Source organism: Leptinotarsa decemlineata, unplaced genomic scaffold, assembly GCF_025532065.1.
Source record: "Leptinotarsa decemlineata unplaced genomic scaffold, Ldec_3_MD MMD2_tig00004307_RagTag_RagTag, whole genome shotgun sequence".
In the NCBI taxonomy this organism is placed as follows: domain Eukaryota; kingdom Metazoa; phylum Arthropoda; class Insecta; order Coleoptera; family Chrysomelidae; genus Leptinotarsa; species Leptinotarsa decemlineata.
Window position 1 is genome coordinate 7,839,301 of NW_027412606.1, and position 15,648 is coordinate 7,854,948.

Consider the following 15,648-nt stretch of genomic DNA (forward strand, 5'->3'; position numbering starts at 1 on the left):
CGGTATATTTCACACCTTCGTCAGGACAACTACAATAATAAGATTATATATCTTGTAAAAAATATATAAATATGGAGAACTTACTAACGTGAGAATAAAATATAAAATGGTTCAAAAACAGATAGAAAAACATTAATAAATGACAGTTGATAAAAATTTTGGCTGACAATGTCAAGTGGGAAAATTCCGAATGATACTCGAATTACTAGATCTTATATTTTCTTTATCATATTTCAGTAGGTACGTGTAAATTTTGCTAAGACTATCAATATCAGTTCGTTTATTCATTGAATGTTCTTCGTTATTAATATGTATCATTTCCAAAAATATTCTTTTAGTTGTATTGGTTTCTCTAACTAAAATATTTGAATTTTCAAAATTCATTTTATGATCCTCCGAATTAACATGTTCTGTTAATGCACAAGAATTAACATTTCGTCTACAGTCGCTCTTATGGGAAGTGATGCGACTACTTAGAGGTCTAGATGTTTGTCCTATATATGTTTTAGAACAATCCATACAAAATTTCTTGTATGGATTGTTCTAAAACAAACTAATACAATTGTATTAGTTTGAAAATGTCCATATAGGACGGAACTGCAGTAACGTCAGTTACAAATAAAAGTGGTATAAAACATAGAAAGTAAAATTTCTCATTTTTCATGATGATCTCCTTCCACGTAGTAACGACTACATCAATCAATTCATTTTTAATTTTCACTTTAAGTAGCCTAACATTTCTATGAGTGAAAGTGATTCAACTAACATTCCTATAAGTGAAAAAACTGCGTTACACCAATTCACTGAACTTCACATGGTGATATTGTATTTCTTGAAGAGAACACTGCAGTTTTTTGTAATACTATCAATACAAAATGTTTCTGCATGGTGAAATGAAATTTCTCTGTTGACATTCTCATTTTACATCTTTATCAATTTCGAAATTGAGGCCCATATAATCTAAATTTGGTATTGTTTTTGTTTATAAGGAGCTTGAAGGCATCTCTACATTCATTCAAATATTAACTGTTATCTTATTTGTTGAAATATTCATACTAATAATAATATTTGTTCAGTATGTCTCTGCACGTTATCATTAACTAATTTTAATGTCTTCAATTGATGATTATTCAGAACTAATCTTGTGGTGACTTTTACCTGAAAAAGTCATCCAAATAGAATATGAGAGGGAGAAAAACCGAATTCTTTTAGACATTTAACAAACAATTGTAAATGAATAGAACTGGCGTGAAAATCCATATTGAAATTAACTGATACAGTTCAATCATTATATGAATTCCACTATTAAAGTTTTTACTATTAAACACGAGTCGCGGTTTTTGTAAAACCCTCCATAGTGAAAATCATACAATAAACTGTAGTGATTAGTTCAAACAATTGCAATTTTTTCATCTTCCAAATTCGATAGAGAAAGCAATAATTTCATTTAACTGTTTGTCAAATCGTATCATCTCTCGAACAGAGCCATAATAAAATCCCTTTTGTATTTATATGTGTGATATTTTTTTTGTGAACGAACAAATTTCTTCAGAACTCGAAGGCTTGAGAGTCAGGTTAGTAAACGGAAGATAAGATACTTGAAAACGAAAAAATACTGTTTGTTTTTGATATAACATAAAAAAGTCAATATGTTGAAAACACTTTTCCCGCGCGAAAAATGTTGTCACTCTACTGAAATCTCCCGATGATTATAAATTGGTAAGCGGAACGCGCGTCGGTAGACAGCATTTTTGTACTGGTGAGAAAAATGTGTTTTCAATAAAATTATTCCACTTCAGAGGTTCCAAATTTGATTCATCAAGATAAAAGACGGAAAGTAAAATTCACATAACATTGATTTCAACTTGTTTCATTTCAGAACGTATTAGTGAAGCTCCAATCCTGGAAGATTCTGCCAGAAGTCCATTAATCTTCTTGCCATACAGGTGTTCAATTTTTGTTTGGCAAAGCCTAAAACGATGCCAATGGCAGGTTCCGGTCCGATGAAGCTGCTTGCAGCACCCTTTGCAAGAGAGTCAGCAGCTTCATTGCCTTCCAGGCCAGTATTGCAAGGAATCCAGACCAGAGACAATCTGTTTAGTCTTCCTATCTATCGAGCAGAGTCTTTTTTGGCAACTTGCTACCAATTTAGACGTTGCTCGGTAGCAGCCAAGAGCTTCCAACTTCGCTTGACTGTCTGAAAATATTTTCATTGATTGTGTATGGGGTTGGATTCTTCCAATCTCTCCGCACACAATTCAATAGCGTAAATTTCCGCTTGAAATACAGTGGCATAGGTTCTCAGGCAGGTTGATATCTCTGTCCAGGGTATGCGACTGAAAATACCTGCACCAGAACCGGAAGGTGTTTTCGATCCATTTGTTAACCAACAACTATCTGCTCTTAATATTTCTTTCTCCCGCAGGATCCAGTCCTCTCTACTCGAAAACAGTACTTCATAAGGCAGTTCGTAGTTGAAAGTTGGAGGCATAAAGTCAGAGATAATTTCCAGAATACTGTGACGTACTACAAACAACAGTTTGTTGTACTACACATTAAATTAATTTGTGTGATTGGCAATGTGTAGAAGTCTATCTAGCTTTTCTCTCCAGAAAAATGTGGAGAGAAGGTAGATCTAAACGGATCTCAGGGCCGCTGGTGGTGTGGTACTAATGGCACCACAGAAGGCCAGACAAGCTTGTCTTTTTAAGGCAGAGATCTTCGCCTGGGCCGTTTTCTGTAAGCCTTCGGCCACCAGGCAATTGCACCATAAGTGATCATTGGTCTGACAATCATCACATAAATCCAATGAATGCTCCTTGGGACCCAAGCCCCAAGTTTTACCACAAATCCTTCGACATGCCCATAGGGAGAGTCTGTCTTTGTGTAAAACTTTTTCCAAGTGAGTGTTCCAGGTGAGTTTTTTATCAAGGACAATGCCAAGATATTTCACCTCCGTTCCAAATGGAATGACCTTACCATTGAGAGGAAGTGACGTGAAATCATTCAATTTTCTTCTCCTAGTAAAGGAGATCATCACAGTTTTGCTGAGGTTGACAGACATCTGCTCCCTCAGGCACCAACTTTGAACAACGTCCAACGTGCTTTGGAGGATATTACAAGGTATCCTTTCCGAAGTGGACCTTGCCAAGATGACAAGGGCATCTGCATAAGCTTGCAGATCTACTTTCTTCTGTCGAAGGCATCAAGCAGACTATCCATCAGGGGCGACCACTGAAGGGGAGATAGTACCCCAATTTTGATGGCAGCCTCTAGTGACCCTGAACCCAATTGCTTCGCCTTGAAGAGTCATAGTTGCAGTTTTGTTCACCAGCATGGCATTGATCCAGCCAGTTATGGTCGATTCTATACCTTTCCTAGCCAGATATGATCCTATAGATTCAGGTAGGGCAATGTTAAATGCTTCATCAATATCGAGAAATACTGCAACCGCGATCTTCTTGTGGTCAAGGGGTAGTGAGATTTTCTCTACAAGGGTGTTTGATTCTAAATATGTTGAAATGCCGGTTTGATAAGCATACTGGTGGTTATTCAAGTCCTTTCAACAGGAAGGATGTGAGGCTAATTAGTCGTACCGATTTAGAGTGTGGACCTTTTCGATCCACTTTAGGCACCCTTACTGCCAACCAACTGGGTGGTATATAGTTCCACGCCAGACTAGCTCTGTCAGTTTTGAAGAAGAGCTGGAAATATATCATCCTCTCTAGGAGATTTGAAGTATGGTCCATTTTTCAATGTCACTGGGATCAGAGGTACTTCTCATTTTTGTGTATCGATTTGTAGTGTATCAATTTGTCCCAAACTAAACCCATATCGAGCCGAGCAGAAACATTATTAAGAAGCCTTACAACTATTCAAGAGGAACACTTATGGGTCAAATTCACCAATAACATGAAGAAATTATATGAACAGTGCAATTCTTCCACTTCAGGAAAGGAATCGAAGCAAACAGTACACATCATCCATCGAAAAACCCCTTCGGGAGTATCGCAGTAATCATATTATTTGGATCTTTTCCACTGACTGACCACTACAACTAATGATAATTGTACCTAGTATCGGGTTATTTTTTTAAATGGCCTCAGATTGTTCCTGTTACGAAACAAGAGGTTTTTCATTGGCAAAATTTCGGGACGGGATTGTGACATTGATTAAGTCAAGTGAAAAAATATATAAACATACATTTACTCAATACGTTATTTACATTTCACTCTCTAAGGAATTCATCTTCAATTCCTTCAGAGGATACCAGATTGGACGCAGAAGAGGACCTTTGTGATGATTTGTAGTGGAGCTCCCTATAAGTATTGAATTGCAGATAAAACAAGAATCCAAGACATGCAAAGATTACAATCATCAGAACCATTAGAGTAATTTCAGCTCCTGTGATGCTGGCTTGAGCTGGTTCAGGTGTTGCTTTCAAGGTGTCAACCATAGTGAGGGATTTTTTTGGAGGTTCGTCCAAACATTTCAAAGAACCGACACTGTTATCATATAAAACAAATTTGAAGTTGTCTTCAGAAAAATATGTGGCCATCTCATCTTCCAGATAACATGGTAGTAGGTTATTTTCCAATCTGAGGTAAGAAATACGTGGTAACCTCGAAATCAGTCCAACATAGTTCAAATCATTGATCGTATTGAATGAAAGGTCTAGAGCGTGAAGGTTGTGTAATGAAAATACTCCTGTTATCTCGATATCATATATCACATTGTGCGAGCAATTCAAGGTTTCAAGCTGTGGTAGTCCCGTGAAAGTTCCAGTCCGAAAAATTTTCAATTTGTTATACGATAGATTCAAAACTCGTAGCTTGAAAAGGCTCTGCAGAGTCTTCGGAACAACTTCACTGATTTCATTAGCATTCAGATCTAACTCTTCCAATGAATGGAGCCCTTTAAGGAATCCTACATCTAATCTTGAAATAAAATTGTTGTGCAAAAGAAGTCGTCTTAGGTTATTATTGGGTTTGAGTTCCATCACGGGAGCTGTAAGTTTATTGTGTGCAAGATTGAGTTCCAGAAGAGAAGTCAAGTTTGTAAATTCATCACCTTTCAAAGCGCTTATGTAATTATCTTCCAAATTCAGGATCTCTATAGAAGTGAGGTTTGCAAATAATAGTTTATTCAGTTGCCTGATCTGATTGTGAGACAAATCAAGCTTGACGAGCTTTTTAAGCGCGTTGAATGCCTTGGTAGCAATAGCCTCAATGTTGTTGTTTTTCAAATCTAGTGATTCCAACTGCACAAGCTCCAAAAAGCCATCATCAGAAAGTATACTGAGCTCATTGTGAGATAAATCTACCGTCTTGACTTTTTTTATTCCACTAAATGTTCCAGGATAAATAGATCTGATGTGGTTGTAGCTCAGGTTGAGATGCTCTAAAAATATCAGTCCCACAAAACCTTTCTGTTGTATCTTCTCGATTTTACTCTCCTTGAGGTCAAGATATTGTATTTGGTTGCCAGATATATCGAAAGTACCTGACTCGATTACAGATAGGCTACAATTCACACATTTCAGAGTTTCATCCAGTTGGTCAAACCTGTAGGGTGTGTTTCGGAAGTAAGCAGGGTTGGCATTGATACAGGTGGCTGTTAAAGAACCCCTCTCTCCATATGAGCATTTCATCAAATCATTTGGTGTCACGAAGGCTGGAGAACTGACCCTGGTGAGTGTTGCGAGTACTATAACTGCCCATATCTCCTTGTGAACCTGAAAACGAAGGAAATGTTATAATTGAGGCTTTATTGACTCGTTGAATAAATGATCTATTTGAAATTTCAAGTAAAATGTCACTAAAAGCAAATTCAATTTGGAATTTATTTCAATTTCAGCCATATACATTTCCAGGTTTTCAGGTCTGATTCAAAGAGAAACGGCAAATAAGCTTCAATTGATATATTTTATATTCTTAGTTCATTCTCTTTCTCTCTACTGAAGGAAAAATGATATACTCCAGTATACTGGAGCGGCTAGTCGATTGAATTCATTTACGATATTCAGGAGGCTAATATCGATTTCAATTTTGATAAACGAAATAAAATTTTCAGAAAATCAAACTCTGTAATGTTTTCATTGAAAACATTCATATGTTCAAAACAAATAATACTATTTTCATAGGGTTGTTTCGGGATTTGGCAACCCTAGTGTTGCAATCTGGCAACTGACAGTTCTATCGTAAAGTTGGACGTAAAGTTGGACGCGCGCTATTTGTATTGTTCACAGTAACTTTAAAGATTCATATCGGCCCAAAAATGGAATGAAATGGTAAACACTTCCATACGATTATTTTTCACAACTTTCAACGTGGATTAATTCAGCAACAGTGCATGGATGAACATAATTCAGTTTTTGGCGATGAAGCTCCATCAAGGACCAGTATTTATCGATGGTATGCTGAATTCACTCGTGGTCGTAGTTCATTCCAAGACGAATTTCGTGAAGGTCGTCCAAAATCAGTTATTGTTTCGAAATCCATTGATTATGTGCGTAAACTGATGTTGCAAGATCGTCATGTGACCTATCGTGAGATTGAGACAACCTTAGGCATTCGTGGGATCAGCATACATTCAATATTGCATAAACATTTGAGTGTCAAAAAAATTTGTTCGCGTTGGATCCCACACAATTTGTCAATCGCTCAAAAAAAGGCTAGTGTCGATTGGTTGAAGGAAATGCTCAAAAAATACGATCATGGTGCTTCGAAACACGTCTATGACATCGTGACAGGTGATGAATCGTAGATTTACGCGTGTGAGCCCGAAAGTAAACAGCAGTCGACTGTATAGGTGTTTCAAGAAGAGCCAAATCCAACAAAAGTTGTTCGCGCACGAAGCACTTCCAAACAAATGGTCGCCTGTTATTTCGGAAAAACTGCACATGTCGCAACCATACCACTAGTATAACGCAGAACAGTCAATTCTGAGTGGTACACAACCATTTTTTGGCCAGTTGTCTTCCAAGAAATCAGGAAAACCAGCCGCCGAAGACGGATCTCTCTTCACCACGACAATGCGAGCTCTCACACATCGGCTCAAACAACTGCATTTTTGAGCACCCAAAACATCCATTTGATGAGTCATCCGTCGTATAGTCCGTATATTCCCGCACGTAAAAAACTGAAAGGTCAACGTGTTACGACACCTGAAGAAGCGGTTGCTGCATTCAGAATGCATGCTTTGGAGATACCTCAATCAGAGGCAAAAGTGCTTCGACAATTGGTTCAAACGCATGCTGAAGTATATAGATCTTCATGGAGAATATTTTGAAAAACAATAAAGTGTTTTTCGAATATTAATATTTGTTTTTGATCTCTGATCCCGAAATATAAAAGGCAACCCTCGTAACTGGTAAATCCAGTATCACAATTTTTCGGGTTTGAAATTTCTTTCTGACGCTTCTCTGGCGCTAGTGGCTAGCTTCTTCAGAGGTTAAGTCGACCTGAGTAATCTCCGATGACTGAATATTATGGCTACATAAGGCGTATTTATGTTGATACAGGTAGCTTGGTGTGCTAATACCTGTACCTGAATTAGGTGAATTGTCAATAACATTCGTCGACCCTTTTATACCTGCCGTCATGCTGTTTGCTATTCTTGAACTTCTTAGAATGGGATTCCATATTCGATTGAGGTTCAAAACTTCTTTTTTTGTTTGTTTAAATTATCTGCGTGTTTATGGATCTCTATTGCCTCACGAACCAGTAGGCTGTGATATTCCTGCTTGGAAACAAAGGGTTTCGTGTTTTCAAACAGATCCTGTGGTTTCCTTCACTGAATGCGTGTTATGCTACAGCCGACCTATCCGATTATCCTAGTCTGCAGTTTCCATGATGCCCCCGGTATCAATGAGACCATACAACTGAAGAGTTCCGTGGATCAAAACGGGGAGGAGGCTCAGATGGTTGCACGTAAGTTACAGACACAATTGGAAAGCTCTTGGGATTACACAACATTAAAAGGATTTTCAAACCCACCAAGAAGATACAACAAAGTCTCGAGTCGGCTAAAGACAAGAGGGACCCACTATCAACAGCATGGGTATATTGCATACCGTGCACTTGTTGAAAGGTATACATCGGAACCACCGAAAGAAACATGAGAACAAGGCTGAAAGAGCATAAGAGAAACTGCAGACTAGGACAAACGAACAAGTCAGTTGTGGCGGAATACGCACTTAGTGAAGGAAACCACAAGATTCTGTTTGGGAACACAAAACTCCAAGCAGAGATACCGGAAGGCAGTAGAGATACACAAACACCAGATGATTCCAACAGAAGAAAAGAAGCTGTGAACCTCAACCGAATATTACATCACATTCTAAGAAGTTCGAGAATAGCAAACCTATTCTAGGTACCTACAGGCTAGCTGAGTCAACATGAACACGCTTTATGCAATTTGCCTAACCAAAATAAATAGACCTCACGCAGCTGTAATATTCAGTCATCGGAAAGATGTATAAAATAAGCATGAACCTCAGAAGAAGCTAGCTATTCGTGCCAGCGAGAAGCGACGGCTTTCAAACCAGAAAAATAGTGATATTGAAAACTTGTGCCGGGAAAGCCATTTTGTCAACTGCTTAACTATCGAAAATTCAGTACTCCCCTACATTCTTAACATTTTTCTGATCAGTATAGTCCTGAACTGCTTCATGATTATAGGATACTAGTACCTACTATGTTGGTGTTTCGCTGCTGTTCCAATGTTTTGACAGAATCAGAATCAACGAACATAGACGTGTGCAGCGTTACAGAACAGTGCTTTCAAAAATTTGTTCTACAGCGCCATCTAGTGGCGAGTTACAAAAAAATTGATAGTCTAAAAACCTTCTCTATGAAAAATTACTTAAACATGTCAAGTTTCATCACGATCGGTTGAGCGATGTAGAAGTTTATCATTTACCAACCGACCAACAAACATCCATTTTCATATATATGATTCACGCTAAGAAGAGAATGACGTCACAAGATTACAAGTTACGGCGTTGCCAACATGCGCACTATTTCGAACTTTCAAAGTTTTTTGTACTGTTGATTTGTTGTATTGCTATAAACCTTACTTACTATTAATTTACTTAGTTGAAATACAACTTTGTTTTGACTGTTTTGACAATGCTTTAGGCATATTGAAATGATTAGTTCTGAGAAGAAAAGACAGATGACAGGTTCCCTTTTTTTTCGATCCGGCAACGTCTGAAATTTTACTATCAGTTGAGCAACTCACAAAATGAAATTTGACTAGTTTCATTGCTGTTGAACGCAATGCTTCGGGAATTTTAAAGTTGAATTAATGGATGTAGCCGTTACTACGTGGTAGAAAATCATAATGAAAAGAGAAATGAAAATTTCTATGTTTTTTACCACTTTTATTTGTTACTAACGTTACTACAGTTTCGTCCTATATGGACATTTTCAAACTTATACAATATTCGAGGTTGAGTGGAAGAACAGGTAATTTTTATTACGATGAAAATAAACTGAACTTCGCCTTTCATTTTCCTGTAATAAAAAATTTCATTGTACAAAAACTGTTAACTATCTAATATTGGAAATAATAAAGACGAATTATTATTATTATTATACATTGTTTATTGTATATTGTTCATTGTAAAAGTTTGAAAATGTCCGTATAGGACGAAACTGCAGTAACGTTAGTTACAAATAAAAGTGGTAAAAAACATAGAAATTTTCATTTCTCTTTTCATTAATTTTGAAGTTATTACATTGGATATACAAAATTACCAAAAACTATTCTATTATTAACGCGAATATCCTATAGTAGAGCCAGGCCAAAGTTGAAGGTTCAGTTGAGTGTGTGATTTGAGCCGGATATACTTATTCCATACAAATGACACACTTTGTTTTTCAGGATTCCTGATAAAAATGATTCAATGTCAAAACATTTATGTTGCTGTTCACGCTTTTGATATCTCTGTTGATGAATGCGTTTAGTTCGATATCCATTACATTCGGCTAGGCCATACCCGTAGTGCATATCTGCCAATTCCAAATTTGAATAGTTCAGCTTTATCGAATTGTATGAAACCGAAAAAACGTAATGATAAAGAAGATAATTCACCGCGAATAGATTTGAAAGACATGTCACTTACAAGAAATGTCAGATGTAAATAGCAAGTGGCATATTGAAGGGTAACTAGATTAATTGTGTGTTGACGAAATAAAGTGTGAATAAGAGGTGAATCAAAAACTGAAGTGAGATCGAGTTCAGTACTGTTCTTCAATAATTTTTGAACACTATGAGGGTTTTCACTCAAAAACGGCATGTCACAGAAAAATCTTGTTTGGAAAAGAGCGTAGTATTCAAAAATGATTTTCATTTGGGAACGAGCATTCAATGTACCAGTATAAAATACACATGCCACTGAAGATGAATTTTTTTATCAAAAATGTTATTGAGTGTCACTGCCCTACTAACTCAGAAACTGAAGTAAAATTCAATGAAGTGACTCTTTTCAATAATTTCTGGAAAAATAAAAAAAAAACTTCGTAGAACTTTTTCATTTCAAATTGAACAAGAAGTTCAAAAATGAATTCCATTTGAAAAAAATCTATTGGCGTATCAGTTGTTTTTGAAAAATATCGGCGTCAATTTCTGTATCCACAACACTGTTTGAGTTAAAAATCATTTTTAAATAGAAAATATCATTAATTGCCTCCACTCACTAAATACCACGTACATTTTCCAAATGGTTTCATTAATATAAAATAATTTAAATTTTTGTCTCAAAGCTTCAACAACTCGTATTTTTTCAACAGAACATGTTTGCCATAGTTCATATAGCAACCTATTATTTTCATTACGTAGATTGAAACCTTTGAAAATTCGCATATCATTTAGCAACATCCTCTTTATCCACTAGAATATACAGTTTGTTTCAACGATGAACGAGAACGAGAAAGTTTCCTACTTATTCACCAAACTCAAACAATTGTTCATGCAGTTTCGTAAGAACGTATCATCTTTGTCACCAACCGATTTACTGGAGTCTTTGAAGTCCACTAGATACTCGTTAGGATAAGAGAATTGCTCTGAATTCTTGGGGTTCTTGTTGAATGGAAAAAAGAGCAGAATCAATACTCCTGACCGCTCTGGATTGAATGATTCCGTACAGTCTATCTCGTCTTGTCGTTGTAGATCTTCTGCTGGAAAAATCCTCACTTGTTTACTTTGTAGTAGATTTTCAAGAGGTAGCAAAAACGTATGTGATTTTCTCGAACTTCAACTAGCGTTTCCTAAAATGACTAATAACCAGTCCGTGCAAAGCTTATTGTTGAGTCTTCTGATAATGGAATTTTTAACGGGTGATGATCAACTGTATTGCCAAACATGCGCCAAACTGACCGACTATTATAGGAAAACAAGTATAGCTGAGGCACCAGTCAATCTAATAATAACACTGATGATCTTCAAACATGACTCAACTCTGACGGAAGCACCAAACTCTTACGGAGGTTCGAAACAGATGAACACTTCAATTTAGAAGACCACAATTATAATCTTCATGCAGTCATGGTTCTGACGTTGAGTCTGGTCATTATTACTCCTTAGTCAAAAACGAAATGGAGTGGTTTAAGTTTGGAGCCCCTGGAGGCACCCTACATTTTGTTTTATGAGAGAAAGGACATTGGCAGATCAAGATCAAGAATCAGATGATTTGGTGCTGCAGGTTTTTCCGGGTTTTCTTGCAGCTGAAAAATGCGCCCCAGAGCGCCAATTAATTTTTGTTGTTTCATAATTTCATGATTTGTATTACTTTCTTCTTTGAAATTCTAATTACAGTTTGTTGTAAATCTTTTGGAAGCTATAAAGTTTGACTGATTTCATGACTGCTAACACTTTCAGTCAATGTGTGATAATTAGAAATGATGAAATTTTCTCCAACTATATGTAAATAATTCTCTCACCATAGGATCCAATAAATTAATATAATTACAAAGAAAGCTTGCTTTTCGAAGATACGCTCGAATGGATAGATATTTTCTGTCAAAGGTCACCGTGCGTGTCAGAAGCTGGTACGGAAAATTAATATAGTGGCCGACCCCTTGAATACGATAAAAGTTCGTCAGCGGATGAAAGATATATCATTCAGAAATATACAATTCAATAATAAGATAACAAACATGAAACTTTTTTGTCGAAGCATAATGGCCTTTCGAGATATCGTAACAAACAAATTCTAGATATTACTTTGGGTTCTCCCACATATGTACAGGATGTGATACACAAGTACGGTTCAATATTGAAATTTGTGGTGAGAGGTCAAATTATTTCCGGAAATTCCGAGCTCATGAATATTTTGAGAGTTTTCTAAAAATATTCATGAGCGAGAAAACATTTCCTGATATTGATTTGACCTCGCGTGGTATTCGGTAAGAAAATTCCATACCGAATAATAATAATAATATTCAGTTTGTCTTCACACCAATGGCCTATAAACTGTTGATTTCTGCAGATTGTAGTAGCTCAATAGTGTCATTTAGGGACGAAAAATCATCAAAGAAACTTATTATGTTTTGTTGCAATAAAGCATATTGCGCAGCCAGTAAAACCAAACGAAATTATTTGTTTGAAAAATGAATCGATTTGAAAATCATACTTTATGCAAAATATGCGTGGAATTGTCTGATGTAATGATCAATCGTCGTATCATGACTTATTTACTCGCATTAATAGAGGATAGTGGCTCCAACTTGAAGAAAGAAAATTTGTTCCGAATTGTCCACGAATATTTGCATCTAAACTACGCAAAATTGAAAGTATTGAATGAGAAAAAAAAGGTGAATGAATTGGTGTCTGAATATTATATATATTCATGTATAAAAATATATATATATATATATATATATATATATATATATATATATATATATATATAAATATATATATATATATATATATATTTGAATGATGCAACTAATTTTCCTTTATTTTCAGTATTTCAATAATAAATTTCACAAAAAGGATTTGAAGCTTTATATCTTTTATTGATTATCTGCGAGCGCTTTCGACAGTTGGTAGTACCTACTGTCATCTTCTAGGCACTCCTCAAACTGAACTTGTCATCCTGTCGTCTGCCTCTTTATACGGTCAGAGCGTCTCAACTCAGGTATTTCAGGTACTTTAGGTAAATTTGCCTGTATTTGTACTGCATCAGGTACTCTTCTTTGTGTTAGATCTTCTCTAGGAATGTGTATGGTTTTGTTAAATATCTTGAATGTGAGGTCTTGCTGTGTTTTGATTTGTACTTGTTCCTCGATAAATGATTTATGACTGTTAAATTTATGGATGTTCAAGTTTTCCTAAATGTCCATGCGGTTTCCCTTGTTGACTTGTTTTATGAGTTTTATGTTCTCTGGTGGGGGGAAATTATGTTTGTTTTGTATGGCGTGTGTTGCGAGGTTTGATTTATATACTATTGGATTTACGTTTGCCTCTTTGAACTCATTGTACCTTTGGATTAGTTTTTTCTTGGTTTGGCCGATATAGAATTTGTTGCAGTCCGAGCATTGTATACTGTATATCCCGTTTTGGTCTTTGTCATCTTCTTGATGTTTGAAGAACATCAACATCACATACAAGCCGGACACGAAGATAATACAAAAAATAAACAACTATGAAATAGAAGATGACAAAGATGACAAAAAAACTAATCAATTCCAAATTTGAATAGTTCACCATTATCGAATTGTATGAAACCGAAAAAACCTAATGATAAAGAAGATAATTCACCGCGAATAGATTTGAAAGACATGTCACTTACAAGAAATGTCAGATGTAAATAGCAAGTGGCATATTGAAGGGTAACTAGATTAATTGTGTGTTGACGAAATAAAGTGTGAACAAGAAGTGAATCAAAAACTGAAGTAGGATCGAGTTTAGTACTGTTCTTCAATAATTTTTGAATACTATGACGGTTTTAATCATCCCACTAAAAACAGCGTGTCACAGAAAAATCTTGTTTGAAAAAGAACGTGGTATTCAAAAATAATTTTCATTTGGGAACGAACATTCAATGTACCAGCATAAGAAGATAATTTTTTTATCAAAAATGTTATTGAGTGTCACTGCCCAACTAACTCAGAAACTGAAGTAAAATTCAATGAAGTGACTCTTTTCGATAATTTCTGGAAAAATAAAAAAAAGCTTCGGAGAACTTTTCCGTTTCAAATTGAACAAGCAGTTCAAAAATGAATTCCATTTGAAAAAAATCTATTGGCGTATCAGTTGTTTTTGAAAAATATCGGCGTCAATTTCTGTATCCACAGCACTGTTTGAGTTAAAAATCATTTTCAAATGGAAAATAGGAATGTGTATGGTTTTGTTAAATATCTTGAATGTGAGGTCTTGCTGTGTTTTGATTTGTACTTGTTCCTCGATAAATGATTTATGACTGTTAAATTTATGGATGTTCAAGTTTTCCTAAATGTCCATGCGGTTTCCCTTGTTGACTTGTTTTATGAGTTTTATGTTCTCTGGTGGGGGGAAATTATGTTTGTTTTGTATGGCGTGTGTTGCGAGGTTTGATTTATATACTATTGGATTTATGTTTGCCTCTTTGAACTCATTGTACCTTTGGATTAGTTTTTTCTTGGTTTGGCCGATATAGAATTTGTTGCAGTCCGAGCATTGTATACTGTATATCCCGTTTTGGTCTTTGTCATCTTCTTGATGTTTGAAGAACATCAACATCACATACAAGCCGGACACGAAGATAATACAAAAAATAAACAACTATGAAATAGAAGATGACAAAGATGACAAAAAAACTAATCCAAAGGTACAATGAGCACAAAAAGGCATACATAAATCCAATAGTATATAAATCAAACCTCGCAACACACGCCATACAAAACAAACATAATTTCCCCCCACCAGAGAACAAAACTCATAAAACAAGTCAACAAGGGAAACCGCATGGACATTTGGGAAACCTTGAACATCCATAAATTTAACAGTCATAAATTACTCATCGAGGAACAAGTATAAATCAAAATACAACAAGACCTCACATTCAATATATTTAACAAAACCATACACATTCCTAGAGAAGATCTAATACAAAGAAGAGTACCTGATGCAGTACAAATACAGGCAAATTTACCTAAAGTACCTGAAATACCTGAGTTGAGAGACGCTCTGACCGTATAAAGAGGCAGACGACAGAATGACAAGTTCAGTTTGAGGAGTGCCTAGAAGATGACAGTACTACCAACTGTCGAAAGCGCTCGCAGATAATCAAAAGAAGATATAAAGCTTCAAATCTTTTTTGTAAAATTTAATATTGAAATATATATATATAATATATATATATATATATATATATATATATATATATATATATATATATATATATATATATATATATATATATATATATATCAGTCAAGAAATTTCCAGTATAATTTGCTGTTGGGTATCCCACGAGGAAGAAAATTCCACTGAAATACCGCCATTGCCATGGTGATTTTCCAAAATACTGTATTTTGGTTGGTTCAAAATTACAGGTGTGGAATTTTCACTATTACTGTTGTAAGACTTTTCATGATACAGAGGCAGAAAATAACGTTTTATATTTGTCTCCCTACTTCATAAAATTCAAAGTATCAT

The 15,648-nt window shown here is 35.5% G+C and overlaps 1 protein-coding gene across 1 annotated transcript in view; it reads right to left on the reverse strand.

Moving 5' to 3' along the window:
* LOC111510847 (uncharacterized) overlaps nucleotides 1–15,648 on the reverse strand; it is a 35,618-nt gene that overhangs the window by 7,509 nt on the left and 12,461 nt on the right. Inside the window, exon 2 of the mRNA XM_074179114.1 lies at nucleotides 4,233–5,734. Within this exon, the coding sequence (XP_074035215.1) occupies nucleotides 4,233–5,734 (1,502 nt within the window). The remainder of the gene's footprint in view (nucleotides 1–4,232; nucleotides 5,735–15,648) is intronic.